This window comes from Oculina patagonica, chromosome 1 (assembly GCF_052425735.1).
Source record: "Oculina patagonica isolate OP01 chromosome 1, crgOcupat, whole genome shotgun sequence".
Lineage (NCBI taxonomy): Eukaryota > Metazoa > Cnidaria > Anthozoa > Scleractinia > Oculinidae > Oculina > Oculina patagonica.
Genome location: NC_135758.1, coordinates 41645459 through 41667161, shown reverse-complemented (window position 1 = coordinate 41667161; position 21703 = coordinate 41645459). Strand labels below are relative to the sequence as shown.

The 21703-nt window shown below is 39.5% G+C and overlaps 2 protein-coding genes across 2 annotated transcripts in view; both read right to left on the bottom strand.

Annotated features, from left to right (window-relative positions):
• LOC144631559 (uncharacterized) overlaps window positions 1-16141 on the bottom strand; it is a 33856-nt gene extending 17715 nt beyond the window's left edge. The window contains exons 1-7 of the mRNA XM_078490013.1: window positions 16030-16141; window positions 15171-15219; window positions 13934-13968; window positions 13656-13718; window positions 13223-13285; window positions 12815-12842; window positions 11219-12502 (exon numbers count right to left, since the gene is read on the bottom strand). Coding sequence (XP_078346139.1) covers window positions 11433-12502; window positions 12815-12842; window positions 13223-13285; window positions 13656-13718; window positions 13934-13968; window positions 15171-15219; window positions 16030-16101 — 1380 coding nt within the window. The 5' untranslated portion in view covers window positions 16102-16141 and the 3' untranslated portion in view covers window positions 11219-11432. The remainder of the gene's footprint in view (window positions 1-11218; window positions 12503-12814; window positions 12843-13222; window positions 13286-13655; window positions 13719-13933; window positions 13969-15170; window positions 15220-16029) is intronic.
• LOC144631525 (uncharacterized) lies at window positions 2005-6694 on the bottom strand. The gene is made up of 7 exons (XM_078489972.1): window positions 6586-6694; window positions 5719-5767; window positions 4914-4948; window positions 4499-4561; window positions 4137-4199; window positions 3867-3894; window positions 2005-3158 (listed from the first exon to the last, which is right to left on the bottom strand). Exons 1-7 carry the CDS (start codon window positions 6655-6657, stop codon window positions 2089-2091), a joined length of 1380 nt encoding a protein of 459 aa, XP_078346098.1. The 5' UTR covers window positions 6658-6694; the 3' UTR covers window positions 2005-2088.
• Window positions 16142-21703: the final 5562 nt, after the last annotated feature.

The window sequence follows — 21703 nt, the reverse complement described above, 5'->3', positions numbered from 1 at the left end:
TTTTGTTTGTTGTTGTTGTTGTTGTGTGTTTTTTCATTCAGACGGGATGAAACTAAACGCGCTTGCCATTTATCCCTTGAAGACATTGGCTCCAATCCACTTCCTTTCATCTTTTTGGCAAACAATTTATCGGAAGACGATTTTATTGGTGAGTAAACAGCTTCTTTCAGTTTCCAGCTTTGCCTTCGCGCTGAATTGAGCTGGGAGCGTGAGGAATCTTTACGCTAAGTATACCGTTAATAGCGGAGCTCCCAGAGCAGAGCCCCATACCCATAGAAAATTAACAGAACCATGTATTTGAGTTTTCATTGTCATCATGGCTAGCGGCACGGTTCGCGGGCGCGTACGACGTACGTCGTGCAACATGGCTGCCATAGTCATCCGGGATTTTTAAAGGGTCGTTTTTCGCGCGATTTCCGCGGCTCCCCGCGGATACACAACCGATATGTCACGTATAAAACTACAGCAGTCTACAGTGTTTAGATGAAGAAACGGTTTGGGAAACCTTTCTTTCTGCATTTTTCAAGCGTTTTTGGGGGAAAACTTTTTCCCTACATTTTTTCAAGCATTTTTAGAGGGACATTTAAGCATAAAGCTGAGTATCTATTTTTCATTGTTGAAGAGCTGCAAGCTGCTTTTGGCGTTGCTTAAAACTATTCTAATTTTGAATAAATAAACAAATAAAGGGGAGCTTCGCTTTTAGGCTTGCCTAAATCTATATATTATCCAATGATAGGGCCTTGATTTGTCCTCGTTACGCGAAAGCGACCGCGGAAGCTTGTTTGTCGCACGATGATCTGGACGGTGCCATTTTCTTGTCAGCAGGTCGCCAAGAAAAATAGAAATCTGTTTAATACTTTTTAGAGCGGTCATCGACAAGAATTGGTTACCTCGAATTTTGTTCAATGTTTAATGCGAAAATGTGCAAAACGATTTTAAGACTGAAAACGTTATGGAGAGAGCAGTGAGAAACCAGAATATGGGCTAATAAACTAGGTAGATAACAACTACAAAGTATTTGAATTATACATTTTTGAGGGCAGGGATGCCTGCACATGTAAGACTGTTGTTGCTCTTCCCCTGCTTTGATGCAGTGACTATATTTTTTAATTACAAGAGTTTCCAAGCAGAAATTAGCGTAAGCAAGATTACATTAACATTTAAGCCGCTACTGCAATCCAAAAATAAAGTGAAGCCTGTCAAGCCAGTTAAACTGACCAAGATAAAAATAGAGCATGGCAAACCTAACAAACTGGTTATAAGATATTGGATTCCACAGCATTTCATTCATGAGTTTATCAAACAATCAACCATTCAAACATTAATCACTAAAAGTGGGAAGTTGAATTACATTTGGGTAATAATTCCAAAACTAAGACAAATTATACTTTAGATTGTGGCCTAAGCTTATCTTCGACGAAATTATTGTGAATCATAGCAGTTAAAAGCTGCATTGTTCAACACCATCGAAAATTTACCAGCAAAGATGAGGAGGAGGAAAACAGTGCTACAGGGGTAACGGCGAAAAAATTAACAAAACCGTTCACAAATCTGAATCAGAATTTAAAATGAAATTCAAAAAGTAGAGTTCGCGTTGAACGCTTACAAAAAAACCAAAAAGCTAGTCTGTCAGTATTTTTTTTAATTCGCACGCATCTATCAGACGAAGTATTATGTTAGAGAGGGTCGTTTGAGAATTAATTTTTTTTGTTGTTTTCTGCATCTAACAAAGTTTCACAAAGGAAGATAACGTTCCTACAATGGAAGACTCGAGCGATGTTTCTAAAGACGACTCAATCGGCTTTTCAAATGAAACACAAATCGATACAAGTTCTTAACCTGTAGCTCTTAGTTATAGAAACCCTACATGCTAAGCTTTTAGCACTGATACATTTATTTATCGAACAATCAACCATTCAAACATTAATCGCTAAAAGCGAGAAGTTGAATTACATTTGGGTAATAATTCCAAAACTAAGACAAATTATACTTTAGATTGTGGCCTAAGCTTATCTTCGACGAAATTATTGTGAATCATAGCAGTTAAAAGCTGCATTGTTCAACACCATGCACTGCGCTTTCTCAGTTCTATACAAACTTGTAAACAGAGCTATCGATGTTGTACTTGCTTTTGTAGTAATTAGCAAACACAAGGTATCTTTGGCCTTTGTCAACAATGGCGTCTACCCCGTAACCTCCGAAGGTTTGAAAATCTTGGTAAAGAGTAAACTGTGCTCCTGACGCCTTGTACACAACTGAACGAACCGAGTACCCAGCACTATCTCCATGATGATTGGCAATGGCGAGGAACTTCTCACCATTCACTTCAAACGGGCACAACTCCATAGCACCACGGGTAGGAATCTCTTGAAATAGAGTAAACTTTGCACCATCCCATTTATAAATAGGCGATTTGGTGTTATAGTTGCTCCCTGTATAATAGTTGGCAAAAGCAAGAAAGACATGACCGCTGACATGGAAGAATTTTGCGCCGTGTGCCCCTTGGGTCTGTATTGTTTGGGACTTTAAGAAATGACCTCCGGACCATTTGTACACGTTTGACTCGATGTTGTATTTCTTCTTAGGGTGATAATGGTTTGCATAGACAAGGTAGGTCTCGTTGGCGATCTCGATTGAATCACAAGCCATGGCACCGTTGGTAGGAATGTTCTGGTACTTTACGAACCTTCCTTTCTTCCACTTGTAGACAAACGAGTCGATTGACTGAGTACTTCCATCGTGATATTCTGAAACGGCCAAGTAATGTTCTCCTTTAATGGTGAAAAAATTGAAGCCAGACGCGCCATTTGTTGAAATCAGCTGAAACTGTACAAACTGGTCTCCGCTCCATTTGTAGACGACAGAGTTCAGTTTATAGCCGCCATCGTAATGGTTTGCAATGGCCATGTAGTGCACTTTGTCTATTACGAAGTGTTCAATACCATAAGCCCCATGGGTAGAGAGAGTTTGGTTTTGAACAAACCGCCCGTGTTCCATTTTGTAAACAACAGACTCGGCTTTATGGTTTAATTTGTCGCCATGGTTATTGGCGAACACCAGAAACAGATCATCACCAATTGAAAAGGATTTGACGTCGGCTGCTCCTTTTGTGGGAATGTCTTGAAACTTTTCAAAGAAATGAAGACCTTGCTTACAGTCTGCAGAAAAATAGCAGACCAGTTTTGCATTTTTAATTAATGTAATTCTGACCTTACATTTTTGAGCAACGCTCATTTATTATATTAACCTTTCAATATATTAGTTCGTTTTAGTAAATAAAAAGGACATTTAGCCTGCGTGGCCGGCGTTCAAAGGGGAAGGAGAAAGGGAGTTCGAGCTCGAGGTGCGGGGAGAGAGCGCGAAGCGCGATCGGAGAAGGGGTGAGGGGAACGCCTGCAATGACACTATTGTTTTGTCATACCGCCCCTAAAGTACGTGTCTTCTGCTTGCCCTCTGTTTTACGTCTGGCTGTCAAAATTTTCAAGTCTGATCGGTGCCGATTTTCGCGGGGAATAAAACCCCTCACCGCTTGAATTGCCTATCTAATTTCTTTTCTTCTCGTCTTCTTGTCTGAAATATGGCACCCCTTCTCCCCTCACCCGTTCCCCAATCGCGCTTCGCACTTCGAGCTCGAACTCCCCTTCTCCTTCCCCTTTGAACGCCGGCCACGCAGGCAACAGAACATTATAAACATTTCAACAGCAATTACACATTCAAACGCTAGAATGAGCATTTTTCAGCACTTTCTCGTTTTGGGGCATGTTTTGTTTGTTTGTTTTTCTTCTACTTTCTGTAGTAGCAGACAGCAACTGAAAACAGGTTAACATAGCTGCAAATATAATATCAATTTAAGGTTTGTATCTCACCTCGATCACATGGAGTCGGTTTGGTTTGCTGAAATGAAATCAATAAATAGTACAGTAAGTTAACTGTTGCAGTGTTGCTTTTATCTAATCGCAATAAAGTTTGCACCGCCGTAAGAGCCCTTTCTAGCCCCTCCCACCCTCTTTTTGTGCCGCCCTTTTCTAATAACCTCCCCCCAAATCTGGAAGATAAGAATTTTAAACGCCCCCCCCCCCCCCTCTATTAAGCTATCTCAACACTAGCTATTTTTGAATGTACTTTAGATGTCTTACATTTCTAAGTCGTTCCACTTCTTGTTTGAGCTCTTTAAGCTTTGACTTGATCGCTGTTAGTTCCTATAACGAGGTAAGATAAATGTGTTAAACTTGAGTGAGATATGCTGTATATTTACACCTTTCCCATCCTCCTTAACTACTCATTCCTGTATCTGACCAATTACTTTGCTTTTATTTTAATTTTTGCTTAAAATATCTCTTTTGAATTTTAGGGGAAAATTCTGTCTGTTAGTTTTTCCAAATACGGTACTTGGAAAAACTGAATATTTAAACGCTGTGAACGCGCATTACACGTTTTAACCCCTTATGAGTTTCTGGTATGATATGAATGACATGAATATTAAAGACTCGTTGCAAACCTTTATATCGCATATTCCTGGTTCGCCTTTCTTGCCTTCTCTCCCTTGATCTCCCTTGTCACCCTGCGAGAATACAGCACGCGCGTTGATAAATAACTCGGCTACTGGCAGTGATATGGAGGGGGAGGGGATAGACAAGGAAGGGGAGGAGTAAAGCTACGGGGGTGGGGTGAGGTACATTTGGGTTAGTGTTCGACTACTACAAATGTGGCCTGGTTTTAAGGGTTTTGTGATGCTAGTCTACAACATAAGGGTTGCCAGAGGTCGGGAAATGGTCAGGAAAAATCAAATTCTTGAAGGTCAGAGAAAAGTCAGCGAATTTGATTTTTAGTCAGGAAAAATTAAGTTTATATATTCTGATTTAATACCATTGAAGGCTGAAAAAAGGCATTGAACGTAAAGCGCACATACTGACCTTAACTCCATCCCTTCCATTCAAGCCATCTCTTCCTACAAATAAAAGATCTACCATTACTCAATAGCTCAATAGTTAACAGTCCGTGGGTATTTTTTACGAGAGTTTGACAGAGAAAAATAAAGAATAAAATACAGCTGTTTCAGAAATTCGTTTTACATTTGGAATTGACAAAGGAAGAGGCGGGTGTTTGAAAGAGAAAATAAATTGATCATTTTTCTGTAAAGAACTCAGTGCTGTTATCAACTGAAATAAAATTAAAGTACTAAGACAGCTCCATTACTTTCTAAAGCCAGCCGTCCTAATTACTTAGTCCTATTCCCTACCCTTGTATATGCTTTTTTAAAATGTGACTACTGAGTGTTTACGGACGCCCTCCGCCGGAAATTCTAGTTACAAAACCGTTTAGGAAAGAGCGCCCTCTAAATGAAGAAGAAAAGGCAGAAACTGAGAGAGATCTGGGGAGGGCACTAGCCTCAGCCCCCTCCCAGAAATTTTCCGTGGAGGCTACTAAGTTTTGCGCTTGTGAGCTGTTTTTCTTTTCTGATCCTACACTGGCAAATGCGCATTTGCTGACCGCATGCTATTTCATTTATCTGATTGAAAACAGTATAAATTCCACGGACGTCAGCAAGAAGTTGGAAAGTAGAGAATTTACTCTCAGGTAATTCAAAGTGCTGGAAAATTACTCAGCAATTTCGTTGCAAGCGTTAGCCCTGGAAAGGAAAGTTGGGAAGCACACGAAGCCAAGAAAAATTTCTTTGGCTTCCATGCAATTCGATAGTGACGTGAAACGTGTACTTACCGTCACGTCCATCTCTTCCATGGCAACCACACTGATAGCTGGTCGAGGCCTGAGAAAAAAACACAAGGGTTCAGGTGTACTTTGTTAAAAAGTGATTTTTATCTTCAATATAATACGAAAACTCACGCAACGATTGACGAGCGTTTAGTCGATAATCCCGTCACCATCCAGTTCGTTTGTATAAACGGGCATCTCACACTGCTAGATTAATGGCGGTATTTATACATAGTCATTTAATAATCCTGGAATTATAAATGTAGACAACCACAAAGCAACCAGCAATGTGACCGGATATCAGCAAATAGATTCACCACTTTAGAAACGACAAGAAATTTGGGGCGAGTCCCATCTCGCGGTTGCTTGTGGGACCGTTACCCAGGGACAATAGTTTCTCATCTTTTGTTCTTTTCCCAGTACCAGTCCCTCAAAACGACTGCAATAGGAGATTTTATGGTTCAATAACCCTTGACGTCAGAATACCGCGCGGATACACGCAAATTTGAATCGGCTTTCGCGTGGATGTTGCCGGAGTTGCGTAGTCAGTGTCACGTGGGTTGCGAATTGGTCGCGAGTGACAAGGAAAGAAATATTGAAAATATCAAATGAAACAGTGATCAACGGTGCTCAAAACAAAAATCAAGAAAATCATGTCCTTGTGTCCACCTGCCTCTGAAGATGTGCTTGTCACTATGTAGCCGTGATCGAGAGGCGACTCCATAGACTGACCAGTTTGTCGGGATGAATGCGTTTGTTAAGAATGGACGAGCAAGAACGCTGTTTTGAGAAAGTCAACGTAGCTGGGCTGCACGACATGAAAGGAGGGTTTAAAAAGAGATGCCAGTGTAAAAAAATAAATTAATAATTTACCCGACTTTGTTGGTTTGACTCCACAAGGACACAAAGTAGGATAAAACACAACAAACGCACCAAGCAAAACATCTTGTCGTGTCCGTCGCAAATCAAGCCTTGCACTATAGTCAACGTAGAACAAATAAACTGCAGGACGTGATGTTATGCGTTGGACCGCAACTTTTAAGCCGTTCTTAGCTTCTAAACAAACATTAAACTACGTGCAGAGTTGCATCACATAAATATCACATGCCTGGCTCACGACTAATATGACAATGGGATTATAGAAAGGTTAAATCAAGGGTGGAAATAGTTTATTTTTCAACATGTGTCTGCATTATGGCCTGGGTCTATAATTTGAATGTTACCAATAGCCTTCCTCGTTCTCAACCTTTACACTGCTAAATTTTTATTGGTAGGGCAACTGAATTCAACAGAGGCCAACTTCTGGCTCTTTAACCGGGTGAGGCCTGGTGCCAAACCCGTTCATGATCTGGGTTGCGCTTTTTTATCATCCTCGTACCCAGGGTCTTCGTTCCCTTCAAGCCTGCGCAGAAGGGACGAAGACTCGAGGTACGAGAATGCTTTTTTATACGTAGGGCATTGAAGGTCACGCATGTCGATTGGCTTAAAACAGGTCATCTCTCATCAACCACTTGAAATTGCCTGAATGGAGAAAGGGGTATGGGATGGAGGCAATTTTTTAAATTACATTTTGCACGTGTTTAACTCAACAGGGAATCCTCACTTAGACCACAGAGCAGATGGAATTTAGCAGAAATAAGAAATATTGGAGATTTAAGGTGACTTTAAAATAAGAATATGTATCAATTTTTAACTACATATTCTAATTTTAAAATTACCTTAAATCTCCAATATTTCTTATTTCTATAAAATTTTACTAATCCTTTAAGAAAAACTATCTCCTCCCCAAATCCCCCAAAATCACCCAAAAATTTACAAAAATACCGCAAAACATAGATAGATGGGATGAGCGAAGCGTTTTCAGATTCCTTGAAACGCGAACAAGATATTTCTATTCAGGTGGGGGGGGGGGGGGGGAGAAGTTTCCTTTGTTACACAACTCAAAAAATGGCCATAGCGGTGCCGGGCAACCGAGTGTGCACAATAGCTATCGAATGGTTGCTAAGGGCATAGTGAATAACTTGACAAAGTTCTTTGTTTAGTTCGCATGTTTTGGTCTTGACCGTGCACAAAACACAATAGCTATTGGCATTTTGATTGCTTCTTTGAAGTTCGCCGGACATCAAAACAACAAAAAGTTATATATAACGGTGACCAGTCTCGCAAAAGTAAAGCTTGCGAATTATACTAAATAAAATAACTCCAATGATTCTGAAATGGTTTACCAATTTTTTGGTTGTTAAATGCCAACCGTGACAAATTTTTCGCTTGTTATTCCACGCCGCCTAAACCTTCTCAGTGGCGTGAAACATCAGGTGAGAAATCTGGCTGAAAATGCAAAAATCATCTCAGCGGCGTGAAACACCAAACGCAAAAACCGCCACTTTTCTCATTTCACACGCATGCAGTCATTGATATTTAAATCTTTCTGTGACGTCTTTCTTAGCAACGGCTTGATTGACACAGACTCGCACCGTTGCCCGGCACTGCTATGTCTTCAAAGTAAAGTGCCGACTTTCTCTCCCCCCCCCCCCCCCCTGTTTCTATTAACCCATATTAAGCGTTGGAAGAACGGCCTACTGGTAATCCCCGCCTTATACATTAACCACTCTGTTAAAAGCTATTTTTTAGCTTCTTGTTTCTCAAGAAATTGCAGTCAAACAGTCCAAAAAAAAATTGAAAACCTTATTTGAACATAGAAACTAAAATGAAGAGAGTTTTTGATTAGAAAACGATACGCTGTTATATGTTTTGGGTCTTTTTTGGCTTTTTATTTTACTCTCTTCTTCTTTTATACTTTGTTGGCCTTTAGTCGCCTTTGTTCCCTTTCCATGAAAGTGAAAAGTTTTTTAACCTATGTGGTAACGAGTACAAATTCGTAGGTTTAATGTGTGTATATCTAATACTTCTTCCCATCATGCTCAGTAAGACATGCTTTGTAAGACTACTATCTCTCACAATATCAGCTGAACATCTTTTGTCGTGAAAAGTGATGACGTCAAAAGGGGTACAAGAACCAAGCAGTCGGTGAGTTAAGAACTTTCAAGTAGATATAGGACGTATTTCAGGCTAACCTCCTAAACAGACCTTCTTTGTGCTTGTCAAAGAGCGTCCGCAAATGAAACTAGTTCCGGGTCCTATAAGTTCCACTGACTCAAAACATTCCCTGTAAAGTTTCATGAGGGGCATAAACTTTTTTAGCGCTTTCTACTACAATGCTACTGGCCTGTGTGCAGCCACCCGCTTTCCGCTGAACACAGGCTACAATTTTTACTTATGTTGTTGTTGGCAGTCGTTGCAAATGCAAGACATCGGTAAAGACTAAGTCTGCAAGTATTTTTTTTTTAATTTGCACGCATCTATCACACGGAGTATTATGTTTGAGAGAGTCATTTGAGAATTGATTCTTTGTTGTTTTCTATATCTCACAGAGTACCACAGAGGAAGTTAACTCTCCTGCAATGGAAGACTTGAGCAATGTTTCTAAAAGGACTCAACCGGCTTTTCAAATAAAAAACAAATCGAAATACTGGTTTATGCAGATACATCAGGTCCGGAAAATGGCGTCGAGAACAACAAGATAACGCGGCAACTAAAATTCCAACGGCGACTCGAGAAACGACCGAGAAGAAAGATCAATCTAAAAAGTCGAATTTCGGAGGACTTAAGAAAGGATTCCTCCTATAAATGTCCTGCTCCAAAAAAATTATAATACGTAGTTAGAGATTTATTTCACTTCGTTTATTTCTATTGATTTGTTTGTAAAAAAGAATTAATTGACAAATTATAAACATTTACGATTGACCCTGTATAAGTTGTTTTTCCGGCGTCACTTCAAAAAAAAATTATAGCATTGAAGTTTTAATATCATCGTTCCTAATCCGGTCTTGATCTTCCCAATCGAAACAGCATTGTTAAGTTTTGGTTTATTACAGCCTATAATGGCGCAGATAAAATTTGACGCTGCCAAAAACAGGACTGACGGCGGAAATCTGTCCGCATTGTAGGTTTTATAACATCTGTGGTGGTTATTTATTTCAGCTAAAGATTTTTGTCGTGTTTTTAAAATTAATTTTGCGTGTCGCAAAAAAGAAATAAAAAAATACATGTTTTAGATATGGGAAAACGTTCACAAAGCAAGTCACGAATTTTTGGTTTTTGATTGTGTTCTTTTATGAGGTGTCAGTGTGTAAATTGCAGGGATCTTGTAAAAAAAAAAGCCAAATTAAACACATCCTCATATTACTCTCAATACATTTTATCGAATACTGTTATTTTTTATTATGAGACAGGATGAAATAAAAGTGCCTGCGATAAATCCCTTGAAGACATTGGCTACAATCCACTTCCTTTCATCTTTTGGGAGTAAACAGTTCGTTTCAGTTTTAAACTTTACCTTTGCGACGAATAGAGCTGGGAGCGAAGAATTGCAACGCTGAGTCTAGAGCTAATTACCAGTGATAGTGGCTTGTTTGCCGTGCAATCTGGAGGGTGCCATTTCCTGGTCAGCGGGTTGCCAAGAAAAATAAGGGTCAATCTGTCGGTCTATCTCGGTCTATCTGATACTCCTCGGGGCGGTTAAACGCTAAAATTTCCAAAGCCACTTCTGGTTTCCGTTTCCTCGAAGTTTAATAAGAAAATGTGCAAAACGTTTATAAGACTGAAAAGGTTATGAAAAGAGCGGTTGCAAACGTAAATCATAAGCTAATAAACCTAGATAGATAACAATTACAAAACATTTGAATTGTCCTTTTTGGAGGGTCAGGGGCGCTTGAACATGATGTTAGGCCGTAATTTCGGTTGTTGTTGTTGTTGTTGTTGTTGTTGTTGTTGTTGCTCTTCCCGTGCTATGATACAGAGAGTATAAAAGAGTTTACTATGAAACCCCAAGGTGTGGATCCACCACCGTGGATTCAGTGATAAAGGTCAAACTTGGACAGATGCTATGGGCAATTTAATACTCATCCCAATTATTCTCTGGCCGGGTTGCATGTTATTAAACCGCATTTGACAGAAGTGAAACGGAGAAGTCAGTTGGCCGCAATGAATGAATTTCGTCGCGAACTCACCGAGCGTCTAGTTGATGCAAGTTTTCCTCGGTTTTCAGTAGAAGTAATCATCTGTTTCCTTAGATTCAGCTTTCTGCATTTCGTTTCAAGCTCTCACCCGGTTTCCATTTCACTTTCATCAAATAACGTGCAAGCGAAAATCCAGCCGTCAAAAAGCCATGCACGTGCAGCGCGCTCGGCCAATTTAAAAGAAACGAGGATTTTTCTGCTCATCCAATCACGATCAAATAACTTTGCCCCAGGCAATTACCAAAATTAAGAAAAAATGCCCTCTGTCTCAGCCAACCAGAATTCAGTAATTTTTCCCTTTATGAGTTAAAAGTTATCTTAAAGCTTTAAAGATCGATGTAACACAGCAACACTGCATGTAACTACAGCTATAACAATGCCTTGGTTACAAATCAGTTTGTAGACAACGGTACAATTAAGTTCTCAACCTGTAGCTCTTAGTTATACAAACCCTTGATGCTAAGCTATTAGCACTGATACATTTAGTTATCAAACATTCAAATAGTCCTCATTGTTAATGAGAAGTTGAATTACATTCGGGTAATACGTCTAAACTATGACACATTTATGCTTTAGTCTAAGGCCTAAATTCATTAGCAGATATAAGGCTGCATTGTTTAACACCACTGCGCTTTCTCAGTTCTACACAAACTTGTAAACGAAGCTATCGATGTTGTAATTGCTTTTGTGATAATTAGCAAACACAAGGTATCTTTGGCCCTTGTCAACAATGGCGTCTATTCCTCGGCCTCCGAAGGTTTGAAAATCTTGGTAAAGAGTAAACTGTGCCCCTGACGCCTTGTACACAACTGAACGAACTGAGTACCCAGCACTATCTCCATGATAATTGGCAATAGCGAGGAACATTTCACCATTCACTTCAAAGGGGCGCAACTCCATAGCACCACGGGTAGGAATCTCTTGAAATAAAGCAAACTTTTCACCATCCCATTTATAGATAGGCGATTTAGTGTTGTAGTTGCTCCCTGTATAATGGTTAGCAAAAGCGAGAAAGACGTGACCGCTGGTACGGAAGAATTTTGCGCTGTATGCCCCTTGGGTCTGGATCGTCTGGGACTTTAAGAAATGACCTCCAGACCATTTGTACACGTTTGACTCGATGTTGTATTTTTTCTGAGGGTGGTAATAGTTTGCATAGACAAGGTAAGTCTCGTTGGCGATCACGATTGAATCACAAGCCATGGCACCGTTGGTAGGAATGTTCTGGTATTTCACGAACCTTCCTTTCTTCCACTTGTAGACAAACGAGTCGATTGACTGAGTACTGCCATCGTGGTATTCTGAAACGGCCAAGTAATGTTCTCCTTTAATGGTGAAAAACTTGAAGCCAGACGCACCATTTGTTGAAATCAGCTGGAACTGTACAAACTGGTCTCCGCTCCATTTGTAGACAACAGAGATCTGTTTGTAGCCGCCATCTTCATGGTTTACAATGGCCATGTAGTGCACTTTGTCTATTACGAAGTGTTCAATAACATACGCGCCGTGAGTAGAGAGAGTTTGGTTTTGAACAAAACGCCCGTTTTCCATTTTGTAAACAACAGACTCGGCTTTATGGTTTAATTTGTCGCCATGGTGATTGGCGAACACCAGAAACAGATCATCACCAATTGAAAAGGTTTTGACGGCGGCTGCTCCTTTTGTGGGAATGTCTTGAAACTTTTCAAAGAAGTGAAGACCTTGTTTACACTCTGCGGAGAAGTAGCAGACCAATATTGCATATTTAATTAATATAATTCCTTACCTTACTTTTTTAGTGACGCTCATTTTAAATTTACTTTTAATGTAGTAGTTCGTTTTAGTAAAGTTACAGAACATAAACATTTAAACAGCAATTACACTTTCAAATGTTATACTGGGCATTTTTCAGCACTTTTTCATTTTTGGGTATGTTTCGTTTGTCTTTTGTTTTAATATCTTCAGTAGCTAACAGCAACTAAACGAAATTGAAAACAGATTCTCATAACCACGAATATATTATAAATCAAACGTTTAGATCTCACCTCGATCGCAAGGGCTCCGCTTTGGTTGCTGAAATAAAATCAATTAATAGTACAGTTAGTTATCGTTAAATAATTCTCTTGATTGTTGCAAAGTTTGCAATAAAGTTTGTACTACCATTTAAAGCTCTTTTTACCCCTCCCCCTTCTTTAAAGCCTCCCCTCTCTAATACGCCTCCCCTCTCCCGTCTGGAAGATGCACCCTCCCCCTGTCTGTCTATTAAGCTATCTCAGCACTAGCTATTACATCCTCGAAGACCCAGGGGCAGTTAGTGGGGCGAAACGAAGGAATAAATCGGCAGAAATCGTAGCGATTTATTCCTTCTTTTCGCCTCACGAACTGCGCCTGGGTCTCCGAGGATGTAGCTATTAATCATTTAATGAACGTTATTTTAGAGTTGGATGCTTTACATTTCTAAGTCGTTCCACTTCTTGAGTGAGGTCTTTAAGCTTTGACTTGATCGCTGTTAGCTCCTAACAAGGAAGTAATAGATTTCATTTGTTAATCTTAATCACTGTATCTATCCTTCGTAAGTACGAATCCTCGTATACCCATTCCTTTTGGTTTAAATTTTGTTTTTGGCATTTTCGTTTTCCTTATTTTCTGTTTTAAAGAGCTTATTATTTTATATCTATAAAGTGCAACAAAATAGAACGAGTCATGGACTTAGTTTGTACTTCTGTCGCTGTTTAGCTAGGTATGGAAAAGTAAAAAAAGTACAAAAAGTACTGGTCACTGAATATCACTCAAACTCCATTTACAATTGTTCAGTTTTCTACATGTTCATGTTAATTTTAATTTTCAAGTTATTAGTTACATGAGAATTGTAGACTCGTTACAAACCTTTATATCGCATATTCCAGGTTCGCCTTTCTTGCCATCTCTCCCTTCATCTCCCTTGTCACCCTGCAAGAATACAACACACTGCTTTTTAGTTGTTCATACAACACACGCGTTGACAAATAATTCAGCCACGGGCAGTGACGTGAAGGAGGGTAGAGAGAATTAAAGCTACGGGGGTGGGGTAAGGTATATATCGGTAAGCCCTCGCCTGTAACCAATGTGGTCTGGTTATGAGGGTTTCTTACTGCTTGTTTTCAACGTAAAGTGCACATACTGACCTTAACTCCATCCCTTCCACTCAAGCCATCTCTTCCTGTAAATAGAGAGTCTGCCATTACTCAATAGTTAATTAGTCCGTGGGTATTTTTTACAAAAGTTTGAAAGAGACAAAGAGAGAGTAAAATACAACTGTTTCCGAACTGAGTTTTACATTTTGGATTGAGAAAGATGGAGTTATTTTGATTATTAAACACCAAGGTAGCTTCATTAGACGGGCCCAGGCCGCAAGCGGTCTACGTCCGTCTCGTGCTTTCGGTATTTTTTTTTTTGTAGGAAGGGTATTAAAGCTAGTTTACGCATTCTGATTGGCTTAGACTTAGTCACCCTTTCATCAGCTACTTGAAATTGCCAGGATGGGGGCGTGGGACGGAAAAAGGGCTTTCTATGTCACTTATTCTGTTTGGCTTACTACGGCTCATCTCTTATCACCCACTTGGGAGAAGGGATTTAAAATACCATGCTTAGTACGCATTTTGTATAAAATGTTAACTCGACAAGAAATCCACGCTTAGACCACAAAGCAAAATAGAATCAGACAGTTAGAAAGGACTGGTACAAGGTATAAACGACAGAGACAACTAATATTTCATGAGTTTTAGTGTAAGAAAGAAAACAGACATCGAAGCGGTGACTTCAATTCATGATCAAAGTGGCCGTTTGACCTTACTGGTGGCGAAGTATGGTACTATATCGTGTATCGGTTGCCACAGGGCTTCTGATTACTTTCTATACCCATCCTTCCTAAGTACTTATTCCTATTTCCCATCCTTTAATATGAAAGAGCACCTACTTAGGAGAAGAAACAGAAACTAAGAGGGATCTGGGGAGGACACTCGCTTCAGCCCCCTCCCAGGAATATTCCGTGGAGGAGGCTAATATTTTGCGCTTTTAAGCTATTTTATCTGTTCCTACATTGCCAAACTAACCTCAACCTCGTTCCCAGGGTCTCTCTCTTCTGCCCCCTAGAGCGAGAGAGACCCTGGGAACGAGGTTGAACTAACCTATGTTGGCCTTTTGCTATTTCACTGATCTGATTGGATACAGTATCATTTACACAGACACCAGCAAAAAGCTAGAAAGTAGAGAATGATCTCTAAGGTAATTTAATGTGCTGGAAAATTATTCAGCAATTTCGTTGTGAGCGTTAGCCCTAGAAAGGAAACCGGGAAGCCCACGAGGCTAAGACAAATCTTTGGCTTCTGTGGAATTCGATAGTGACGTAAAAAGTGTACTTACCGTCACGTCCATCTCTTCCATGGCAACCACATTGATAGCTAGTCGAGGCCTGAGGAAAAAAAAAGAGTTATAAACTTTGCATGTGATAATATCGATGTGTTAAACAGTGATTTTCATCTTCAATGCGAAAAAAAGGCGAAGATTGGCGAGAGGGTAACTAAATTTAATCGGATTTCCACAGACAGATGGGAACAGAGATATGACTATCTGTTCAAACACGCGATCAATCCCGGGGGTGCCTGATCTTTCTGACCCTCGTGATGTTAATTCTTGTCTATTGCTTGGTGCGTAAAAGTACGCGCGCGACTACTTTTGTTAAGATAATTTGAACGTTGCATCAGTCTAAGAAATGAACTGTACAGTGTACAGCGGGTCCAGGAAGATCCATAATATGACATTTTGCTATTTTTAGAACAAATTGTGCTACCCGCGAAGTCATAAAACGGGGCGGATACACGCAAATTTGGGTCGGCTCAGGCGTGGATGGTGCCTGAGTTGCGCATGTGCCAGCGACACGCGAGTTGCGGTTAACAAAGATCTGTTGTCTCTGCCGATTATGAGTCCTGATAAAGAAATAAAAGAATACCGAATATATCAAATGAAACAGTGAGCAACAGTGGTCAAAACAAAAATCAGGAACATTATTTCCATTTGTCCAGCTTCCTTATCCTCTGAGGCTGTGTGATCGAGAGGCGACTCCATACTTCCAGTTTGTCGGAATAAATGCGTTTGATAATAAAACGCTTAAAAGAACGGTTGAACAAGAACACTGTTTTGATAAAGTTGATCAGTAGCTGGGCTGTACGATATGCATGGAAGTTATATGAATGGAGGTTAGAAAAGAGGCTTGCTACTTTACCTGACTTTGTTGGTTTGAATCCGCAAGGACATAAAGTAGGATAAAACACGCCAAACGCAACAAGTAAAACATCTTGTCGTGTCTTTCGCAAATCTCACCTTCCACTATAGTGAATGTGGAACAAGTAAACTGCAGGACGTGATGTTATGTGTTGACCCGCAACTTTTTAAGGTGCGGCGTTCTTAGCTATTAAACTGCGTCTAGAGTTCTATTACATTAATCACATGTATGGCTCTTAGCCAGATATCACTGTTGGATGACAGAAGAAAATGGGTCAAGTCAAATATTTCTATACCCGGAAAATAGTTAACTAGTTTGCCAATACGTCCAGGATCTATATTTAGGATACCAAAGGTGTCACCTTTTATGCCAAGTCAAAGGCCTCTACCCGAAAATAGCTGCCAATTGTTGTCTGCGTTATGTCCAGGGAACAATATTCAAGATACTGAAGGTGTTTCTTGTCCTTTACCCCTAAACCGCTGAATTTTCTTCAAAAAAGAGCAATTATATGCTACAAATGCCTTTTTATGGCTGTTTGCTCAAGAGACTGCAGACAAACGGTGTAAAACTTCATTTTCAAGATGAAAACTACAATAGAGATAAAAAAAGGTATATACTATTTCATGTTTTTGGGTCTCTTGTGTGCTTTATTCTTTCGTCTTCTTTTTCTTAGTTTTTGTGTTTTTTTTTGGCCTTTAGTCGTCTTGTTACCTTTGGAAAAGCTTCTACCAAAACGTCCAGGAAAGAGAACATTTTTATAATCAAAGTGGTAGGAAGTACAAATTCGTAGTTTTAGTGCGTGTATATTTCCGGCCCGGTTAATCCCATCTTGCTTATTTAGGTACATATGCTGTGTAAGATATCAAGTATTATAAAGACAGAAGGAAACGAAAAAGATAAGTGAACGCGCGCGCTTTCTACATATCTTTAATCAGACGACATCACATCGACGACAAAAACATTATTTGTTGTCGTTTTTGCCTTCAAAGCAAATTGCTTTGAGAGTGCCACAAGTGATCATTCTCCATTCTCCAGGTGCTATTTTTTGAAAGCAAAGTTTTACAAAAGCGACTTCAGCTACAGAAAGCAAGGGAAATTGAAGACTTTCTTCTTGGCTTGTCTTGGCATAGGGATAGCTCCTGGAAAAGGTTTTTATCTCTACAGGAAATTTACAAGCAAAAAATGAAGAGGATGAAAACAGTGCAACAGAGATAACGGCGAAAATATTAACAAAACCTTTCACAAATCTGAATCAGAATTTAAAATAAAATTCAAAAAGTAGAATTCGTTTTTGAATGCTTACAAAAACTTAAAGAGCACGTCTGCATAGGCATAAAACATTTTTAATTCGCGCGCATCTATCATACGGAGTATTATGTTAGAGATGGTCCTTTGAGAATTAATTTTTTTGTTACATGCATCTAACAAAGTTTCACAAAGGAAGATAACGTTCCTAAAATGGAAGACTCGAGCGATGTTTCTAGAGGCGACAGGGACCGCGGAGGGGGAGGGGCTGGGCTGGTAGGGCTATAGCCCTACCACTTTTTTGGTTGGGTTGATATTTTAGGGCTCCGGATGAAAAGGATAATGTAATATATAGATTTAGGCAAGCCTAAAAGCAGAGCTCCCCATTTATTTAATCAAAGAGGTCTATGACCTACTCGTGAATGCGTTAGATATATTTGAATCGTGCCTTTGAACAGTATAGTATCGATGGAAAATATTCATTATAGGGATCAATATTAATAATCAACTTTATTTAAAGAGGGTGAACACATAACAGGTCGCTTAGGTATAAGAATTACTTAAAATTTTCATCATTTTTATTGCTTAGGAAACTAATGGCTCAGTGGTACGGCTCTGCGTTCTAAAGCGTGTGACCCGAGATCGACTCTCATACCTTGTGGCTAAAATTCTTTTTTTCTTCTTATTTTTTTTCCACGGATATTATATACTTATCTGTCTTGTATAGAGTTTACTCTTTTACTGATTATCCTTTAATAAATCGTGCGTGCTCTAACCTTCCCAGTCTTTTAATAACACATACATAAAGTCACTGGTCATCGTTTCCGAATGTTCGCGATTATTATATAAGAAAAGGCAATATTTCATCGTTTGGGAAACGATTGTTTCTCATTTACAGGGGTGAAGTATTTTCTACACTTATTTCTTTGAACTGATACCTTTGTAAAGCTGTATTTTTATTCACAGCCGAGGGAAACGAAATTTAGAAAGCGCCCGTGAGCATACCTAATTTGCATAATGTTAACAACGATGGAAGGATGGAAGGATGGAAGGACGGAAGGACGGAAGTACGGAAGGATGGACGGATGGCTAAACTTCCCCACTATACTCGTTCATTATGCATTCACGAGTAAAAATGGCCTAAATGGGAAAAATCTAAACCTTACCCACACGGAATCTATCGAAACTACGTTCAGAAAGTAAAAACATCATGAAATGTTCATGAAACCAGGCTCAGCAATTAAGTACAGGCTGTTAGATTGCATCAGGGTCCTTTCTCTTTCTTCAGCGGACTTGATCTATGCAGTGGTTAGCTTCGTTTTAACACAATCATTTGCTAAAGCTAAACTGAACACCGCGCAACAAATTTTCCCGCGTTTTCATATCATAACTTCGTTTAGATCTAATATAACTGAAACGTCCACATCACCCAGTCGATAGAAGATAACGTGAATTGCTCGTTTTACGGTTACGAAAAATGCTACTAGAGACTAATATAATTACAATTTAACCGTGTAGCGATTGAACGAGAGCCACATTTTCTGCGTAAAGGAACATTGAGGTTTCGATACACTCACACATGAAAAAAGACAAACAAAATAGAGCAGTTTGATAATAAACCTCTCAGATGTTTTTCTGTGTACTTTCGCTTCGTTATTTTACCCGTTGTCCATATATTTTGTCTTGCCCTGCGAGCTTTATTTGCTGTTTGTAATTCCCCATCTTTTCTTTAGGCACGGGCGGGAAACCTCCTCGTCCCCAGGCTTAATCCGTGCGTGCGCACTGGGGTGGCGGCGACCCTCAAAATTTCTCGGTTCTATGGATAAACATTTGCTTACTTATGCCTTCGGTGCGCGCGGGAGCTCCGCTATGAATTTTTACATGATAAATGGCGGAACAGTGACCCCTAGCTAATGCTTGCTTGTCTTAGCCAGCTTTTTAGCCCTACCACTTTAAAATAGCCTCCGCGGTCCCTGGACGACTCAACCAGTTTTCAAATGAAACACGCATCGAGAAACAACAAGATAACGTGGCAACTAAAAATCCAACGACCGAGACGAAAAATCGGTCTAAAAAATATAATTTCGGCGGGCTTAGGAAAGGATTCCTCCTATAAATATGAACTATTATTTTTTCGCCAATAAATTGTAATATGTAGTTAGAGATATTATTTCGCTTTGTTTCGCTTTAGTGATTTCCTTGTAAATAAAGATAAATTAACAGTAAACATTTAAAATTGTCATTTCTCGGCGTCACTTCTAAAAACGAAAACAAAAAATATCATTTATATTTAAATATCATCGTTCCTAATCCGGTCTCGATCTTCCCAATCGAAAACAGCATTGTTCATTTTTGGTTTTTTACAGCCTATAGGTGGTTTTCACTGTCACGCCGCGTAAAAATAAATCCAAAACTATTGAGTAAAAAAAATCAAGAATAATACAAGTTGTAGAAAACTATTATATAAACTACTTGTCCAAGTTTCAGGTGTGTTCGTTATTCCGTACTCGAGTTATCCGTCAAATTGTTGTTTCTCGCAAATTTATAGAGCACAGTATGGAACCGCCATGTTGGAGCCCAAGCAGTTGGGCTCTAACATGGCGGCCGGAAATCAGTGAAAACATCTGGCATTAAATACTGCTACAAAAAGCGGTCGGATCACCCTCATGAACAAGTTAACATTCACATAAACACTTCTCGCTAAACCTCAACTGTTCAGATTGTTACAAATTGCAGAATAAGTCATTTTTTTTAACAAAACGTGACAGCCTTCTGGCGGCCATCTTTGATCTCGTGTGGCGTGAAACTCCGAAATTCAAAATGCTCTTTCTTAAAGATGGCGAATGCTATCGAGGTAAAAACCCTCAACAAGATATATATTAAGGTAGTCTATTAGGCAGTGAAGGATAAAAACTCAGGGGTCTTGCGATTTTGGGTTTTAGAATTTTGATGACGTCACGTGAAAACCAAGAATAATTTTAGGCTGCCAAGATCAGGACTGATAGCGGAAATCTGTCCGCTTTGTTTAAGTTTTATATCATCCGTTGGGTCTTTTTACCGAAAGGTTCTTGTCGTGATTTTGAAATTGATTTTGAATTAATACATTGTAACAATTTATTATGTGCTTTGTTTAGTCATGTTCTAAGTACAGAACAGACGTTAGCAAACCAAGTCACGAGTTTTTGGTTTTTGATTCTGTTCTTTTTTGTTCTTTTTTGCAGGGATTTTGTGGAATTTTTTACAAATTGCAAAGCCAAATTAAACACATCCTCATGGTACTCTCGGCTTATCTAACCAATTAGTTTTGTTTTGTTTATTTTTTTTTTCATTTCATTCAGACGGGATGAAATAAAACGTGCCTGAGATTAATCCTTTGAAAACATTGGCTCCAATCCACTTCCTTTTAATACTTTTGGCAAACAGTTCATCGAAAGCTGATTTTATTCGTGAGTAAACAGCTTCTTTCAGTTTACAGCTTTGCCTTTGCGCTGAATTGAGCTGGGAGCGTGAAGAATCTTTACGCTAAGTATACCGCTAATATCCAGTGATAACGACTGGATTTGTCCTCGTTACGCGAAAGCGACCGCGGAAGCTTGTTTGTTGCACGATGATCTGGACGGTGCCATTTCCTGGTCACCGGGTCACTAAGAAAAATAGTGGTCTGTCTGATACTATTCAGAATGGTCATCAACAAGAATTGGTTACCTCGAATTTTGTTAAAAGTTTAATGCGAAAAGTGCAAAACGTTTATAAGACTGAAAACGTTATGGGGAGAGCATTGCCAAACCAGAATATGGGCTAATAAAGTCTATAGATTACAATTGCAAAGCATTTTAATTGTACTTTTTGGTGGACAGGGGGGCCTGCACATGTAAGGCTGTTGTTGCTCTTCCCCTGCTATGATGCAATAACTATACAAGAGTTTCCAAGAGGAATAAAGTAGTATAGTAGGCACCGGATAGGCCAGTTTCTTGACAGGAATCGCATTAGCATGAGCAGAATACATTAACAATTACACCCGCTTTCAGTGTTACGTGCATAGCGGCTTTCTGTCGACATCCATCTTTCGACGTGTTAAACAAACAACACGGATCGAAATCCGCCAATCACAGCCCACTAGCATGACCTTCTGACCTTTTCGCAAATTTGCATGAAACCAACAACGGTATGTATAGGTTTTGATTGGCTCATTTCAAACAGCACGTCGAAAGACGATGTCGAAAGATGATGTCGAAAGATGGATGTAGAAAGATAGCTATGCACGTAACACTGAAAGCGGGTGTAAGCCGCTAATGCGATCCAAAAAATAAAGCGAAGCCGGTCAAGCCAGTTAAACTGACCAAGATAAAAATAGAACATTACAAACCTAACAAACTGGTTATAAGATAATTAGATTCCACAGCATTTCATTCATGAGCTTATGACGCCA

Bases quoted from the DNA above. Each gene is read 5' to 3' on its own strand.
- LOC144631525 (XM_078489972.1), bottom strand. From the start codon at position 6,657: ATGTTTTGCTTGGTGCGTTTGTTGTGTTTTATCCTACTTTGTGTCCTT. The intron at 5,768-6,585 runs GTAAATTATTAA...TTTTTTTCTCAG, and splicing joins AGTCAAACCAACAAAGTCGG to GCCTCGACCAGCTATCAGTG. The intron at 4,200-4,498 runs GTTTGCAACGAG...ACCTCGTTATAG, and splicing joins CAGGAATATGCGATATAAAG to GAACTAACAGCGATCAAGTC.